The following is an 18,970-nucleotide window of genomic DNA, read 5'->3' as shown; positions in this document are numbered from 1 at the left end:
GCTCTTGACTTTTGGATCTTGCAGACAGATTATTCACTGGATTGTCATGGAATGTTGCGATCAATATCATCACGTGTTGTAGAATCCCAGTAATAGAGAACAACAGATATCTGGGAGGGATAGCTGGGTGTAATGCAATCAAAAGATCAAGACTAAGTCAAACCACAACAATGAAGCATGAATAACTTATACACGTCATCTGAACCACTATCTTCATTTATATATAATGAAGGTCATAGAGGATGTTTTTCATTTTTGCAGAAAAGATACCCAGGAACAGAAAGTTGTAACCAGATATAACATAAACTATGCTTCTGGTACAGCATTCTGTTTCCTTTATTAAACTATGGATTCAACAGCAAAAATATCTCTTGGATTAGACTTCAGAAAGCAAAGTTAAGTTAGCTGTGTACAGAACCTCCTCTATGAATATTGCCATTTCTATGATCATTGCATGGCTAAACTTCTTTAAATTTGATTGCAACTTGTTAACATAGGTTAGCATTTACTTACTTTTCAACAATGTGAAATATTTTTGTTACAGGCTATGTGTTTGGATATGCTTTAATTATAAACATAGCACTGTATGGGCAAGTGTGATTATTACTTTAATTATTGTGAGACTATTATTATCACTGTCAGCTTTAGCTCAGTGGTACCAATCTTACCTCTGAAGCAGAAGGTTGTGGGTTTAAGCCCCACTACAGAGACTTGAGCACATACCTGACACTTCAACTGCAGTACTGAGGGAGTACTGCACTGTCAGAGGTGTCATCTTTTTAGATGAGATGTTTAAACTGAGGCCTTTTCTGCTCTCATGTAGACGTAAAAGATCCCATGATTTTATTTGAAGAAGATCAGGGGCATTTTTCTGGTGTAGTGGTTAACATTATCCCTCAACCAACACCACCAAAACAGATTATCTGGTCATTTATCTCATTGTGGTACCTTTTTGTGCACAAATTAACTGCCGCATTTGCCTACCGTTACTCTTGCATAGAGCCGGCGCGGACTCGATGGGCGAAATGGCCTCCTTCCTTGCTGTAACCTTTCTATGATTCTACGTTACAACAGTGTCTACACTTCAAAAGTACTTAATTGGCTGTGAAGCGTTTTAGGATGCCGAGGACATTAAAACACTATATAGATTCAAGTTTGTACTTTCTAATGGTCATATATAAGCAGGAAGCCTCTTTTAAGCCATGACCTCCAATATGTAGTCTAACTCTATTTGAGACTGAATTTGCACATTTTTTTTAACACTAAAATCTTTTTTTTGCTGTCTTTCCTTTCAGGTGCTACAGTTGTACGTGATGCCACTGGAAATGCCAATGATACCATCAGTTCTTCGACAAGCTGTAATGGTTCAGCAGCCTGTATGCTGGGATATGATTTCTCTGTCTGTAACACACAGACATGCGATTTTGGTTTAATGAATAACTTCCAGGTAATTACTTGTCTTATGTGGTCATCAATTAAGGCCTAATTTAATATTTTTTGTTAGGTAGGAACTTTTACATTGAATACAGGAGATAATGGGGGTAATTTTCAACTTACTGCTGGAGTGTAAAACTGGAGTTGCAGGTTGGGTGCCTGTTACAGAAACAGTCCAATTTTTCTTTTCAGTGGAACCATCTAAATTTCAGGTTGGCGCCCACTATTTGGAGTTTGCTGTTGTAAGGATGCAGGTTTATGATAGTAGCCTTTAACTAATCAGTAGTAGCTGTTTTGGAAGGACTGACTCAAATCTGTAAGTGTGCCCTCTATCAGTATGGGAATAGTCACTGGAGTTCTCCAAGCATGCTAGTTTTCATAATTTAAGTTAAAAGCACACCCCTTTTCCTGGGCTTGTTCTATGCTTTGAATCTTCTACACAGACTTGTGGCTCAGTTTGTTTGATCACTTAACATCTCTGGATGAAGAGCTAGCCTTTTCCTATTTGTGTGTTGATGTGGCCGTTAAAGATTTCATGGCATTATTTGAAGAACAAGGAGTTCTCCTAGTGTCAAGGCTAGCATTTTCTCCATCTATCAATATAATCAAATGAAAACAGATTAACTGGCCGTTCATTTCATTGCTGTTTATGGAATGTTGCAGGTGCAGAATGGCTGCCATATTTGCCTCCATAGAACCACATTGCAAAGAGTAATGAATTATGTGTGGTATTTCAAGGTGATAATAAAGATACGTGTATTTCTGTTTCTTTGGGTTTTCCTGACTCAAGTAATCCTGATATCGTTGTTACCCAGTTTTGCTGCTGTTCCCATTTGTGTTTGTATGTCAACTGATTATCTTGGAATTCTCAACCCAGCTGCTTCCTATCATTGGGGTCAATTTTAACCCCATGCACCTGGTGGAAACTGGGCGGATGGGCAGTTAAAACAGAGCCCCTTTCCCGCTGCCTGCGATCTTAACCTGCAGGGATCTACAAGACCTATATCGTTAACGGAGCCTCGCATGCAGCCAGTGAGTATTGGAAAATGGATGGAGAAGCGTGGGCAGCACACCCATTTCCAAGATGTGCTGGCTATGTGCAAGGCCCTTCTGACGGCGTAGAGTCTGGCAGCATTTATCCCAGAATTCACAGGTTTATGGCTTCATATTCAACCAAAGCTTAGATTGTTCTAACATTTTAATTTAAATGCTAGTTTTATGGCAATATATAGTATTAATGGTATAAGCCTAGACTGAGGAATAAAATACCCAGTTCAATTTTTTTTCAAGTTCATTTTTTTTTCTTCTGTTCTTTTCTTAGATTATTAATGCAGCTCACAGCAGGAAGATGTGCTGCTTCCTTAATTTTCTGTCTGACTCTCGATTATTTCAAGCTTGTGCCTTAATTGTTACAAAAGTGATAAGTCTGCAATTGGCATTTGGTATTGCATACTGCAAGAATTTTAACCACCTTACCATATTTCAACCAAATGTGCCAGTAAAGGAACTAAAATATATGTGAAAGATACATGGACATAAAAAACAAAATCCTTTAAAGAACTGAAATAAATAAATGTTTCCATGAAAGGATCAACTTTTTTTTTCTTTATTCGTTCATGGGATGTGGGCGTCTCGACATTTATTGCCCATCCCTAATTGCCCTTGAGAAGATGTTGGTGAGCCACCTTCTTGAACCGCTGCAGTCCGTGTGGTGACGGTTCTCCCACAGTGATGTTAGGAAGGGAGTTACAGGATTTTGACCCAGCGACGATGAAGGAACGGCAATATATTTCCAAGTCGGGATGGTGAGTGACTTGGAGGGGAACGTGCAGGTGGTGTTGTTCCCATGTGCCTGCTGCTCTTGTCCTTCAAGGTGGTAGAGTTGGGGGTTTGGGAGGTGCTGTCGAAGAAGCCTTGGCGAGTTGCTGCAGTGCATCCTGTGGATGGTACACACTGCAGCCATTGTGCACCGGTGGTGAAGGAAGTGAATGTTTAGGGTGGTGGATGGGGTGCCAATCAAGCGGGCTGCTTTATCTTGGATGGTGTCTTATGAACATGTAAGATACCAGGCTATAGAATAGAAGAGCAGTTAGATATTCTTGTTGTTTTATGCTCATACAAATTAAGAGCAAGAGTAGGCCATTCGGCCCCTCGAGTCTGCTCTGCCATTTGATAAGATCATGGCTGATCTGATTGCGACCTCAACCCTACTTTCCCGTCTACCTACTATAACCTTTGACTCCCTTGTTAATCAGGAATCTATCTAACTCAGCCTTAAAAATATTCAATGACCCTGCCTCCACCGCTCTCTGGGGAAGAGAGTTCCATAGACCCACGACCCTCTGAGAAAAGATTTCTCCTCATCTCCATCTTAAATGGGAGACCCCTTATTTTTAAACTGCCCCCTAGTTCTAGTCTCTCCTTTTGTGTTTTGTAGGTTATGAGCATGGTGTCTGGTTTTGGTCCCCTCATCACTGCAGGAATCTTTTCAGCCACTCTTTCCTCTGCCTTGGCCTCGTTAGTCAGTGCACCCAAAATTTTCCAGGTAAGAGAACAGAAACTAATTATTCAGTAATAAAATATAATCCAGAAACCAGTTTTTCTTGTTTTTTATAAACATAAAAGTTGTTTCTACTAATAAATTGAAACCACTAAAAATGCATCTTTTTATTTACAGCCTTTAGAACAAATATAAAATTTTAATTTGTAATAGAAACATGTAAGATACATAAGTTATTCATTGGGAACCTGAATAATATTTTGCATACTTTATATAGTCTAAAATATAATGAGATATGCTTGTTTTACATTTGTAGAATACAACAAAAGCCATGACCGGTTTAAAAATTAAACAGTTGTGTGCACACTTGTCATCAATGAGTTTCAGCTGTAATCATGGAGGTTCTCCAGCCATAATTCCAAGCAATTTGGAGTCTCACCTGATACAAAAAGTACACTAGCACTGCACAGTTGACTCAAAAAATACCTGTGCAAGCATAACCTTAGTAAAATGGAGCCAAGCAACGCCCACATATCAAAGTGATATTCTAATAACTAGAACACGTAGATACCCTGATTCCTCTTAAACCAAATGCAAATTGATGACATCAGTACCTCGATGACCACCATGCAAGTATTCTTGAGTGCAAGTATATATCTTTGTCGCTCATGAATCTCTTTCATCCATGAAATAAACATTGTATGCAACAAATGTGCTATGCTATATCTTCTATTTATCCCACCAATGAGGAAAACCTTAGCCCACCTGTGACATTGTCAATTGTGAGCTCTGCACTCTTCTTGTATTATAGTTTATTTATTTTGTGGAATAGGTGACATAAAAGGATGTGGCCAGAGAATACACTAATAATGTGATTTGAGTTTAATCATAGAGTGGTTGGGGAGGGGCTAGACAAACTGTATTGGGATAGCCACAGGCAAGTCAGATTTTCCCAGTCAAATACATGGTCTAGCAATACTGGTTCAGTAAACCGTTAACTATTCAGTATGGCAGTGCTCTTTGGAGAAAATAAGTTCCACAGGCAATAGCATTGCATGGTCTTCCTGGTTTTCTATGCAGTTTTTGGATTGACAGAAATATAATGATGCTTCTTCAGTCAGTCTTGTAGAGGACTGATCTCTCAACCACATCTCTGATATGACTTAGAGAAGGCAATCCTCAAATCAGCTGCTGTGCACATCTTTGGGCTGTAGTTGTGACAAGGAGCAAGAGGTGCTCTACAGCCTCTCTAACAAGACTGCAATATTCCATCACCAGGTGATAGAACATTAAGGTGTTCATGATGACAAGCGGCACCAAGTTTTTCCCATCATGTTTTATGACTCAAAAGCGATCAGATGATTATTCAATCATAAGATGTAAACATTTGCATATTTTAGACTTGGGTGAGCAAGATCATGATAAATCTTTCTTGTCACAATTATTGACTTGGTTTTCTGAGCACTGAAGATAAAACAGCATTTCTCCATTCACTGTCTAATTCAGTTTTTCTAGCTGCAGTGATGTAGTCAACACTTGTCTTTCGGTTGGAGGGTTGTTTAGTTTGTGAAGAATGGAGTTCTGAACAAATGATCAGTTTTGATGAGACCCACCAGGCATTGAAGATGAGAAATTGAAGCAAAGCACAAGAGATCTTTGTTTAGGTGTTGTTAAAAGGATGGCAAGTGCCCATTTATCTTCACAGTCTTTGTATCTTCTGAGGAAATTGGTTATCCATTCAGCTCACCTGGTGTTAAGGTTTGTGCTGCAATTTCTGGCAGAAAACAGGGAAAATTGAGGTTGCAGTGTCAGCTATGCTGGAGACCTAAGTTGTTCACTGTTTGCTCCAAACTGGAGGTAAAATGTTTGGCAGGGAATTTTTTTAGCTAGTGTAAATTTTTTAAAGATCCCTTTAGACCTCTTTTTGACACAATAAGTGATTCCACTTCTCTTGACCTCCACTTAAATATTCCAGTCATTGTCTGCCCTAACTTTGAAATGGTTAAAATAATGAGTGCACTAAATGCTGTACAATTTTTAAAGATTGAGAAGTAGTACCTGTGTTTCTTTATATTTAGTACACAAGTGCCGATGATAGAGGTATAAAAGGGAGACCAGATTGCATTGGCATCCGGTACCTGTGAGTGCATCTAATGCCTCAGGACCAACTCCCTGGATGTGACTGGGGGAAAAAAAAACTGGCAAGCACTGTACACAGTTACCCAGGGAGTTGGTCACTAAATTATGGTGCTTGAGGTTGTGGAGTAATCGCCATTACACCTGTAACTTTTAAAGTGACCAGATCCCTGATTTTCTATTCTTCAGCGTTTGCTATGATATGAGTGAATCATTCACAATGACAATGCAACCACAATGTCATCAAGGCTTTGTTAGGACACGGATTCTGTGTGCACTTTAGCACCAAGCTGCAGCACTGCACATCCAGGCAGAAACACTCCTTTGCTATTGGTAATTTGCCAAAGATGCAGGGTATCATTGATTGCAGGCACACCAAGCCATTTTTTAAAAAAAAGGATATTAATCAATGTGGAGATAATGTGCGATGTTAGCCTGAGGCACATTAAGAGGTCCGTGCCAAAATTGGCCTCATTTAATGTTGTTTTTGAGTGTTAAAGCAAAAATTCTATTGTTGCAATTATTTGTGTGACCCAGAGAAGGTGTCCAACGTATGGTGTGCTGTATATGCTCAAAAATGTTGCAATAAAGTGAGAACAGCATGCAGGATACTGATAAACTACAGCCTCCTGGGGATGAGCAGGACAACAAGGGACCAAAGGATCTGGTTGCTGTTGCCAGTCAGCAGATAATTAAATTTTTTAGCTCTGCTCTATTGCTGCTGAAATGCTGTGGTATGGCATTGATCTCATTGTCTTCTGGTTGGTTGTAGGAGACTAGTCATCCTCTGTAATGGTGACCATAGACAGATGCTGGTGTGTGCTAAGGTGGATTGGGGGGCACCAAGACCTTGAAGTACAATGTTTTAATGTGAAGGCTCATGCTGTGCCTGTACCTTCCTTTATTAAGTCTTTTTTGGCTGGAGAACATAACTTGACACATTGCCATATTTATTGCAACTGGAGGGCTGCTGAATGAGGAAATCTATGTACAAGCAATTGGGAAGACTGCATCAGTTTTAGGATTGGCTGGGAATGTTGTCACCCCTCCTTGCAAGAATTCAGAAATTTGCAAACCAGATACTCAGAACTTTTTGGCTTCACAGGAGTCTATCCAATTGCGCCATCCCCGCAGGTGGACACTGCTTTGCAAAGCAGAAGTCAAGAGCTCAGTGCTTAGGCCTGCATCTGTGGGTGTCACTGAAACTGTAAAACTCCTACATTTCACTCCGAGGCTCTGCATTCTTTCTCCCAAAGAATCAAAACTGACCATGAGTTTCCTGCACTAATGCACTAGTGCAGGCAGTAAGTTTGCATGCTATATAAATATGTGCTCAGAGATCGAGGATGCCTTTAAACTGTGCTCCATAACATGGGAGGAACTTACCATGCCCCCAACATCATTCTCTGTTCCAAATGATTTGTCTTAAGTCCCCATTCCTAGACAACACAGTAATGACAGCAATGAAATGGATCTTCAAAAAGAGCCTGCTGCCCCCTCTGAAGACTGTTTTGTGCTTTGGTACCATCACCAAGTGATCTGTGCTGATGCTGAAGAGTGAGGTGCTTGTTGGGAAAAAGCACAATTTTCTGCAAGAGTGACAGTGAGGGTGAGTATGATTATGTAGATTTCTGTCTCCCACTCCTGGCACCATGACGCTGCCTTCATCTACTGAGAGCACAAGGTGAAAAATAAGCTGTGGCACACATGTAGCAGTGTGCCTGCAGTCACAGCAATATCATTGATGTAGGAAGAAGGCATCCATGCTTTTGAAGCCTGAGCAGGCATACTGTCCTGTTATCACAACCACGTATCGGCATCCTCTTTCCCCTCTCTCCTCCCCACCCCCCCCCCCCCCACCCTCCTGACGCTGGCGCTGCACCACTTTAGCCTGCAACAACCGAAGGATGGCAAGATCGTTATAATGCATATTATGATGCAGATTGCACTTTGCATGTATTTAGTTACACCTTTGTTGCTTTGGCTAATTATCCTGCAACTTCTTACAGTTCCATTTTGCCAGTTATAATTCTGCACAAACTCTACAGGAATGAAAACAGAAGCTGCCCTACCCAATTTTCTAACTGCATTATGCTCTCATCTGCATGAAATGCTCAGCTGTGGGAGATTTACATAGGTTATGTGCTCATTTGCTCATAATTATAGAGCTGTTTTTATATTGTACACCGTTTAGATGAACTTTTTATTCCCCCTCAACCTGTGGCTGTGCATCATACGCATCCTGTGACACCAGAAAAATCGGCTATGGTTGCCTTTTGTTTGTTTGTTTCTTGCTGATTTGTTGTACAGTCCCCACCGCTTACACCAACCCCGCTTATCCCGGTCAGCCACCTATATCGGACAAATGGTGCTAACATTTTCTATTACCATAGGCGTCAATTATAAAAGTGCACTGACTATTTCAGGCAGTTCAAGCAATTGTTCACACCTCATTAAAGTGCGATTACCTGTCACTGAGTCCTTCCAGGCAGCCCTAATTTGCATATGCAAGGAGCCTAACCCCTGTTTCAGGCGAGTGCCACAGATGCCTGGGAACCTGCCTTACTAATACATTAGTGCCCATACCCCATGCGCAGATTGGGCGCAGGATATTGCGCCCCAAAACTGGTCCTTATTGTCCCTGTTTTAAGCCTGGAAAACAGGAAAAACAAGGACCAATTCCCCTCATGTCTGCTGTGTGTCAAGCAACAGGACGCTTCTAACACTATCAGCTAAACAAATAAAACTCAAGCAAAAACAATGCTGGAAACATGCGACAGGTCAGTCAGCATCTATGGGGAGAATAGACAAGTTAATGTTCCAGGTGAGGACCCTTCTTCAGAAATGAAACTTAAGAGGGCAACAGTCACATTAATGCAATCAGTAAAAGGGGAGAGGGAAAAGTGTATGTGTGTGTATAAAAAAGTATAAAAACGACAAACCCAGATAGGAACAATGAGTGGAATGATGTAGCAGATCATCTCAGTCAAGTAATGGACCGAAGAATTAAAACATTAAAGAAAAAAAGGGTGTGTAAATAGTTTGCACTGAAAGGTGCCAAGGGAAGGGTAGGTGGAAGTAGTGGTCGTGGAAAAGTGAAGCAGGATAACGTGGAGGGAACGGTCCATCTGGAAAGCGGAGAAAGGATTGGAGAGGAGGATAAGATGTCTTTGGTGCTGGGATAATTTAGCAAATGGCAGAAAATGATCTGGTGGAGGCAGGAGGTGTGGAAGGTGAGGACCAGGGTAACTTATTTGTGAGAGGAGGTAGAAGGCAGAAGCATGGGAAATGGGACAGTCCTGGTCTAATTCCCTGTTGACCACATTAGTGGAGAATCCCCTGTTGAAGTAAAAGGAGGGTATTTCAGAAGCTGTGGTGCAAAATGTAGAGTCATCTGCACTGATCTTTTTCTTCAGCTGAGAATTCCCCTCTACCATAGACAACAGGGTTGACTGGCTCTGTCCCCTTTTAATTTTATTTCACATTGGTGCTCCCCTTTAACTTATTTCTCTCAGTTCCAGCCCCTCTTAAATTTATTTCTGCCCTTTTGCTTTTCCTCAGCCTAGTGCCTACCTTTTTTGTTCTGCTCCACTTAAGTTACCCAGTTTTTGCTGCTACTTTACGTTGCTCTATTTGAGTGCTTTGGAGAGCACGTTTTTATTTTAAATGTATGTTATCTTGCCTTAAAAGTACTGACAATTCTTGATTGGCTTATTTTCTTTGGAAAATAGAAGATTTTGCAGTGACGAAATTGAAGTATTGGGGCTTATGAAAGGGATTGTCAGGCAAATTGTTCTCTATAATGAAGGGTTTGACTAGCAAAGGAGCAAATTCAAAATTAAGAAGTTAGGAGTAAGAAATGTCAAATGAAACTTTTTCATCAAAAGGGTAATCAAGTTATGGAATAAGTTACCAGGAATGTCCAATGAAGTGACTAGTAAAAATTGTTCTAAGTGAAATAGATGTGTTTCTGGAAAGAGAATGGAAGGAGTGATATTGAGAAAGCTTGTAGGTAGAGTTGATCCATCTCATTCGGCCCAATAGCCTTTTCTTCTAGCTAAAACTTCTTGTAATCTCCTGCTAAGACTATTTTCCTTTCTGGAAAGAGCTGCGATATTATGTGTTGTGAGTAATTGAGCTTATTGTCCCCACAGGCTCTCTGCAAGGATAATATTTACAAGGGGCTATATTTCTTTGGCAAGGGATATGGGAAGAATAGTGAACCAATTAGAAGCTACATTTTAACCTTTGTTATTGCTGTTGCATTCATTTTGATTGGTAAGTGAGGTTTAGTTTTTAAAAAAACATATTTGCTTTAAATGTTATGTTTGAAAAACTGATTGCCATTTATACCTCTGTTCAGCAGTAAAACCTTTTAACCTTTAAACTGTTCACAGGTTTAGGGAAATTTATCTCCCTGGGCCATCTGGTTTTCAGTTTTCCGCTCCCATTCCATGATACTGTAAAAATATTACAGCAATAAAGAAATTCAAACATTCAAATTGCGATTACTGCAATATTGGCATTAAACTAAAATAAATGTTAAATATAATTTTATATAAAAATTTTTAAAAATTGACACCACCAAAACAAGTTTCTGTTTTCTAGTGAGGCCTAAAATGGAATATTGTGTGCAGCATTTTCAAAATGGCACTGATGTGTTGGAAGAGAGTACAGAGAAGCACAACAAGGGTCTAGATTGTGAATTCACATAGCTCAATTTGTTTGTAAAAAAGACTTGAGGGTGCAAAAGACGAGAGCTATGGCTAACCTAAATGAAAACTGGCTACTTACCTGTGATGAACGTAGACCGGAACACAATAATGTAAAATTAGCTTCAGTCAAGACTGGAGGTGAGAAGAAATGTTTCCCCTACCCCAAAGAAGAAATGTTCCTACTACCCTGCAGAATACTGGATAGTGAAACAAGCTCCCAGCAAAAAACTTAATGTAATGTTGGTTAACTCATGCAACACTGAACTGGATAAATATCTAGTAGTGAATGTGATTTAAATGTTATAAGTAGACAGATAATCAAATATTCTATGGAACATGGTGCATGTCGTACTTCTGAGTTTAAGGAAATGTCTGGAAAGAAGCTCGCCACAATTGAATAGTCAAAATGTGGGATAGATTAATATTGAGTTTTGTTTGATTGCCTTTGGGACTATTTATGCAAAGCTTTTCCTCGGGAGATTAATTACTTATGGTAGAGTTTATGATGAAGTGGATTGTACCTGTGAAGGAGCAGCCTTGGTGGATGAATGGCTTTTTCTCATTCCATACAGATGTTCGTATGTGTGCTTGTCTACTCCACTGCTGAAAATTTTGGGCTGCACATAAGAACATATGTATGGAATAGGAAGAGGACAATCAAATTAAATGCATGGGAAAAGAGTTGAGAATCATAGAAAGTTATGGCACAGAAGGAGGCCATTTGGCCCATCATGTCCATGACGGCCAATAAAGAGCTATCCAGCTTAATCCCACTTTCCAGTACTTGGTCCATAGCCCTGTAGGTTACCGCACTTCAAGTGCACACCCAAGTACTTTTTAAATGAGTTGAGGGTTTCTGCCTCTACCACCTTTTTTAGGCGGTGAGTTCCAGATCCCCACCAACCTCTGGGTGAAAAGAATTTCTCCTCAGCTCCCCTCTAATTCTTCTGCCAATTACTTTAAATCTATACCCCCTGGTCACTGACCCCTTTGCTAAAGGAAATAGGTCCTCCCTATCCATTCTATCTAGTCCCGTCAAAATTTTATATTCCTCAATTAAATTTCCCCTCAGCCTCCTTTGTTCCAAAGAAAACAACCCCAGCCTATCCAATCTTTTCTCATAGCTAAAATTTTCCAGCCCCGGCAACATCCCGGTAAATCTCCTCTGTACCCTCTCTAGTCTAATCACATATTTCCTGTAATGTGATGACCAGAACTGTACGCAGTACTCAAGCTGTGGCCTAACCAATGTTTTATACGGTTCTAGTATTACCTCCCTGCTCTTATATTCTGTGCCTCGGCTAATAAAGGAAAGTGTCCTGTATGCCTTTTAATCACCTTTTCTACCTTTCTGCTATATTCAGGGATCTGTGGGCATGCACTCCAAGGTCCCTTTGTTTCTCTACACCTCTCCGTATCCTCCTATTTATTGTGTATTCCCTTGCCTTGTTTGCCCTCCCCAAATGCATTACCTCACACTTCTGTGGATTGAATTCCATTTGCCACTTTTCTGCCCACCTGACCAGTCCATTGATACCTTCCTGAAGTCTACAGCTTTCCTTCTCACTATCAACCACACGGCCAGTTTTTGTATCTGCAAACTACTTGATCAAGCCCCCCACATTCAAGCCCAAATCATTAATATATGTCACAAAAAGCAAGGGACCCAGTGCTGAGCCTTGCGGAACCCCACTAAAAACAGCCTTCCAGCCACAGAGACACCTGCTATCCATTACCCTTTACTTCCTGCCACTGAGCCAATTTTGGATTCAACTTGCCACTTTCCCATGGATCCCGTGGGCTTTTACTTTTTTGACCAGTCTGCCATGTAAGATCTTGTCAAAAGTCTTGCTAAAATTCATGTGCACTACATCAAACGCGTTACCCTCATCGACCCTCCTTGTTACCTCCTTAAAAATTGATAGGTTTTATTATGGAAATAATTTAGAATACTTAAATCGTATGTACAAAATGGAACAGTGACTATATATGCTTTGTTTTAATTAAATGTAGTACAAACTGAAGTGTGAAATGGTGACTATCTCTAATTGTGTTTATCAAAATTTGAAAACATGCTCTTGGTTTGCATATTAATTTGACAGTTCAGTTTTGAAAATAGTACATGCTGAACACGTTAACACTGAGCCCAGAAAATTCTCTGTCACTAGTAGTGGGATTTTGAGCTAAAATGAAGGGTTAAGGTGAGGAAAAAAGTTTGGAATTTAAAATAACATTCCTATAAATAAGTATTCTTGTGTTCCCATATTGTATTTTGGTGAAATCTGAAATGTAAACATTGATTTTTTTTTTAGCTGAACTGAATACCATTGCTCCAGTTATCTCTAACTTCTTCTTGGCCTCATATGCACTCATCAATTTTTCATGTTTTCATGCTTCATATTCAAAAACTCCAGGTTAGTATTAAGCATGGACTTCAACTGAATATAAATTGACAAGAACTCAAGTCCTCATGTTAGTGATTACTATCTAGCATCGTTTTACTATTCAAATACCAGTGTTCTGCATGAATTATTGATTTTGCAGTTCAGCATAAGTCGGCATCTTGAACACAGTTTTTATATTGCCAGTTTTCATGATTTTCTTTTGTAATTTAAAATGAGCAGAATGTGAATCCACTATTGATGTAATCCCATGTGTTTTAACAGGGTGGCGTCCTGCATTTAGATTTTACAACATGTGGGTGTCGCTGCTTGGAACTATTTTGTGCTGTGCTGTCATGTTTGTCATCAACTGGTGGGCAGCTGTAATCACAGTTGCAATTGTATTATTCCTTAATATTTATGTGATTTACAACAAACCAGGTGAGAGCTTTTAGTTGTCTTTAGTGAACATGCACAAAATGATGAATTGAATGTACCATTTCAAACATGCTAAAAGTATTTTGGCCTAGGTTTTCTGCTGATTTTTCCATCCGATCTGAGGTGGACAGCGCTGGAAATGTGCGTGGGTGCATGCCAGTGATGTGACATTGGGGGAAACATGGCCTCTGCCGTGTTCCTACCATTTGCCCAGTGCGGACATGGGATACAGGGACCACCCATTAGGCCTTGGTATCTAGCATGCACTGGTCAATGGAGGGGCCTTCGGATTTAATCATGAAGGGGCTTATGCAGTCGCACTCTGTGCAGCCGTTCACAGCCCCAGGAGCAGCAGGAGAAAATTTGGCCAACATTTTAGTTTTTCAGGCAGCTCGGAGGCCTCCCTTGCTCTAGCATGCAAATAACCCTGTAATCAGAAAGTGTCCGGGGCTATCATTGTGGTTGGCAGAAGTCCTGCCCCACCAAAGATACCCTCCAGTTGGAAAGCCTAGATGCTTGTGTTTAGTGCATATCTGAACTGATTGATAATATCTGTTCAATTTCAAAAGATGGGAACAAAGTGGGTGAAATTGGCCTTGAGCAGTAGTGTGAAACGGGCGTTAGAGAATTAGCTGCCATGTTTGCCTACAATGGCAGTAATGTTACCTCAATGATGTAGCAGTGAACTGCATACTGGCTTTTCTGAGAGGGGTCTTTTTTTTGTTGTCTGGAAGCACCTACTGGCATTGAAGTTGAGTGCATTGGTCTCTTTCACATCTGCTAAGCGTGCTATTTGGATGTTCTATGGCTGCAGGTTGACCCGGTTCTAGTTGACCAGGGTTTGAGGTCCCATCTTTGTCAAGGTGCAGCCTCCTTACTCACTGCCTCATTGAGGTTCAGGTACGTGTCATGTCTTTGACACTCATGCTATGTTCATTAGTAGCAAATCCTGTCCATCTGCTCCTATGGCTTTGAACCTTCTACCCTGTATTCACCTGTTTTGTGTCCTTCTTTCCAAGATATTCTAATGTTGCCAGTCTTGATGTGACAGGCTATGTAAAGTTCACTGATCAACTCATCCTTTAGGTGGTATCTCCCGCTCTGTTCAACACTGGAACTCTACCGACTCCCTCTGGTGCTTTCATGGCAGCTTTAAATGGGAGAAGTTAATGCAGTGTGGAATAAAGTAATTCCTAAATAAATTTGTATGTTCCATACCAATTGCTGCTTAATAAACAAACAAAAAAATAATCCCATGAGTAAAATAAGGAGCACGGGCAAAAGTTAAACGCCCGATCAATTCACAAAATTACTACTCCCAACTCAGAAAATTAATCCCTTCTGAGAAAATATCAGGTCCTAAATTTCAATTTTGTTACTAACAATTTTTCAGTGCAAAATCAGGGTTTCTATTTGTTTTTCGGGAGCAAAATTGGGCAGAAGCTGTTTCCACCTGTTTTCACCCAAAACCTGCCCACCTCCAAGTTTCCTAATACAATTTGATCCTTTCTGCAACTCCCCGTGCTGAATCTCGTGAGGTCATTATAATATATGATGAGGACCAGTGACACTGCAGCCTCCAATTTCCTGGCATGCTCAAAATGCACTAGGGGCAAATTAGAATGAGATTAAAATGCAGTTTTACCAGCATCAACTGAGACAGGTGAAAGTGAGGTGTATCTGCACCTGAAGAGTGTGGAGAGTTTGAGTGGTGATCACTGCAGCTGCGAGAATTACTTTTTGGAGCAATTTATCTTTTTCGGCATTCTGCCTAGACAGCCTTGGACTTGTCTAAGACTGAAATCACAAGAAAAGTTTGAGCCCGCACCCACCCACAGTAAGGGCTTATCAGGAGCAGGTATGCCATTTCTCTATGGGCATACCATTCTATGCCATTACAATAGAGGAGCAGAGGATGGAGGGAAAAAAAAGTGATGCAACATTTAAGGAAGATGCACTGGACCAGGTTTTACCCTCACCAGTGAATATACAGGCAACACAGGTCCAATGAGAACCTTAGTGAGGAGATATGTACTAGAAGATTGCGCTTCACCAAAGAAGCAATAGGCTAGCTCTGCTACCGATTGCACAAGAACCTACAGCCATGCTCTGTCCGAATTGCCACAGTCTGGCTATAAAGGTGACAACCGTTTCAACTTTAATGGCACGGGTAATTTCAGGCAGTCACGGGAGATCTCTAATATCAGCCAGGCTGAAATATGGTGACTGATGCACTTTACAGGAGAGCTAGGGAATTCACCAACTTTCGCATCACAGCAAGGCGGCAATGGGATAGGGCCATCCAATTTAGTGGGATTTCTGGCTTTCCCAGTGTCAAGGGTGCAATCAATGATACCCAAAAAAAACCCTCAACTTTCTAAACAGGAATGGCTACCGCTCTCTGAATGCACAGTTTGTGTGTGACAACATGCAAAGGATGCTACATGTTAAAGTGAGATATGCTGGAAGTTGTCTCATTCCATTATTCCTTTGAAACTTGACCCTCCCAGACCTCTTCAAGGAAGAAAATCAGGTTAAAGAATGGCTCATGGGCGATGAGGCCTATCCCCTGCTGCCATAGATAATGACTCCACTCAGTGACCCAAACAGCAGCAAAAAAAGTGCTACAACGAGGCACTGGTCAGGTCATTGAACTTCTTGTGGCATTGATCTGTAGTCCTGGGGAGAGTTGACATTCAGTGCGAGTGCCACCTCACTCCATATGGCATGAGACATTTTTTGGAGACTTCCTCCTATGGGCACTCTGTCTCTTTCATCATGGAGGGTTTGCAGGTCTATGTCATTGAAGTTGCGGGCTCTTTTATGCCACTGGACCATGACCGTGCCCCTACTTTGGCTGCCGTTGCCAGTTGCTGCTTTGGTAGTTTTCTTAAAGTGACACAATAACACTCATGAGACATCTAGTCAAGCTAATTGGCATGAACCAAGTGAGCCAAGTACTTTGGTCCATACCTGCTTCTCCCCCAGCCTGCTGCTGAATTTTAAACCAGAACTGGCCTTTTAAAAGTTACAGTCCAGCACATTACTCCCGCTTTACATGGGATTTATGCCAATGACTCCTCCAGTGGATATGGAAATGAGCTGATCCATAAAAGTCTGGTGCAAACAGCTCTCCAGACTATTGGTCGGCACAACTCATCTTGCACTGACACAAATGTGCTCGTGGAACGCATCCTGTGGAAATTCAGGGCCACAGTGTTAACCAACAGGTGAAATGACCAATTTCAGTATGATAAATCAAGAAAATAATTTTGCTTCAATTTGTGATACTGACTCTTTAAAATACTGTTTTTAACAGAGGTAAATTGGGGCTCTTCAGCTCAGGCCATGTCTTATGTCACTGCCCTTCAAGATGCCCTTTCACTGACTGGAGTGAACGATCATATTAAAAACTTCAGGTATGGTAGGAACAAAATAACAAAGATTGACTTATATAAATGAAGGCCCTTAAATTCTGTGGAGGTTTCCCAATTTTCCTCTGTAACTTCACCTGAAGACTGGTAGAGCTTCTAGAAAAATAGCTGAAAGCCTATGATAGGAGATTGGGAAAACTCCTGCAGGATTTCAAGGTTGAAATGTATCAAGCTCATTATTTTCCATTTTACAGATCAGTGTTTTCTGGAACACCCAGTGAGGAAGCTCTAAAGTTTGTTCAACAGTTAATACTCTACAACTTTTATTGGACAAAGCTGGTGGAAAGTAGTTTCCTCACCAATTTCTGAGTCTATACTTTTGATAAATGTATTAGATACTCTGAGAATGCTTTTATTTCATAAATTTTGATAGCGATCTGGAAGTGTAATATCCTTTGATCAAATTTGAAAAGCAGTGTACAAATTAGAAGGGATTACAGTGAGGACTAATTTGAATAAGTTGTTCTTTGCTAGTTAAAGAAATTGAATTAACAAATGAATCCCAAAATGCTGAAAAACATGACCCCAGCAGTTTCTTGGTGACGCGACTATGACCGCAACTATTGGATAAATAACGACTTGCAGAGCTGAATTTCAGACATGGGAAATAAATGGGCCCCCTATTCCTGAACATAGTTGGTATAAAAATGCTGTAATCTGGGTGGGCAGGGTCAGAAATTGGGGTGGGTCCTGGCCCTGCCCCGATGTGCACTCATGAAATTGTGTAGGATTTGGAAGCAGGTGTACAATATTGTGTGGGGTGTTCATTGTCAAATAACTCAAAAAAAAAGTTGCTTAAAATATGTGAGGAAGTGATTGAAGGTTATATGTGTAAGAATAGGTAATAACTGAATGAGGTAACAAAATGGTAGAAACACTCAACAGGTCAGGCAGCATCATGAAACAGACAAGTTTACATTTCTAGAATGGATCCTCTGTCAGATTGAAGGTGAATGATGCCCCAAATATGTTTCTGGAACTGTTTGATGCTAGAGACCCTCCTACTTGTAGATGCCATTAGGTGAAACAGGAAGTCTTGCAATCTGAGGGAAAGAGGGAAGTTGTGTTGAATGAAATTGATTTGAGGGCAAAAGAATGCAGAGAAGTGGCTGAAGTGTTTGGCAAATGAATTACAGAAATGCCTAGTTTGGCATTGAAAGTCTGCTAAAACTCAGCCTACTGTAGAGGTGAAAAAAGCAATTGTTGGTATATTGGCCTTTCTAAATGTAGGGAAATGCTTGATGAAAATGTGAACCTGCGACATGGGAAAAACAAGAGGTCTTACAAAACCATTATACACATTGATCAACAGATCAAAGTGTTGCCTTGCCTCTGAGGAACATCATAGTATTTGAGGCACTAGAACACCCTACAGCAGAACCCATGCTGAAATACTGCAATAAGCAGCACGTCATCTTGTAGTGTAATGTCCTAGATGTCCAAACTGCTGGAATATTTTAATATTGCTGGCTTGGAAAAAGGGATTATTGAAGAAAAGAAGGGTTCCTAGTAATAGTTCAGGCTCTCTCCCAACACTTAATTTGTATTCACAGCAAAAAAGGCAGCTTCAATAAGCAGATCTAGTCTGCTTCAAACTGAAATCTGCACCCTTGCACGTGCCATGAGTAGGGTGCAGGACTAACAATTACCTGTAATTATGGCCTGACACACCAGAGACCACATGGCATTCCCACCATGTCTACTTTGAAAGATGATAAATACCCCACTCTCAGGCCATTACATACAGGCTATAACTAAAAGACCGTTTTATTTACAAATAAGATAATACACAAACAGAAAAACACATTTTAGGAAACAATAAAAGTTGTATCAGTCCACAAAACTTTATCGGAGCATATTTCTCAGACAGTCTGATAATCTGCAAGTTTTTTTTGAGGAAACCGTCTTTTATAAACTTTGCAGTATAGTATT

The 18,970-nt window shown here is 40.5% G+C and overlaps 1 protein-coding gene across 2 annotated transcripts in view; it reads left to right on the top strand.

Moving 5' to 3' along the window:
- Nucleotides 1-18,970, top strand: part of slc12a1 (solute carrier family 12 member 1) — a 120,064-nt gene that overhangs the window by 48,199 nt on the left and 52,895 nt on the right. For both annotated transcript variants that reach the window (XM_067973348.1, XM_067973347.1), the window contains exons 10-15: nt 1,296-1,447; nt 3,872-3,979; nt 10,225-10,348; nt 13,098-13,199; nt 13,452-13,607; nt 16,924-17,023. In XM_067973348.1, coding sequence (XP_067829449.1) covers nt 1,296-1,447; nt 3,872-3,979; nt 10,225-10,348; nt 13,098-13,199; nt 13,452-13,607; nt 16,924-17,023 — 742 coding nt within the window. The remainder of the gene's footprint in view (nt 1-1,295; nt 1,448-3,871; nt 3,980-10,224; nt 10,349-13,097; nt 13,200-13,451; nt 13,608-16,923; nt 17,024-18,970) is intronic.

The sequence above is a fragment of the Heptranchias perlo genome, chromosome 38 (genome assembly GCF_035084215.1).
Source record: "Heptranchias perlo isolate sHepPer1 chromosome 38, sHepPer1.hap1, whole genome shotgun sequence".
NCBI lineage: Eukaryota > Metazoa > Chordata > Chondrichthyes > Hexanchiformes > Hexanchidae > Heptranchias > Heptranchias perlo.
This window is presented reverse-complemented; position numbering and strand designations above follow the sequence as displayed.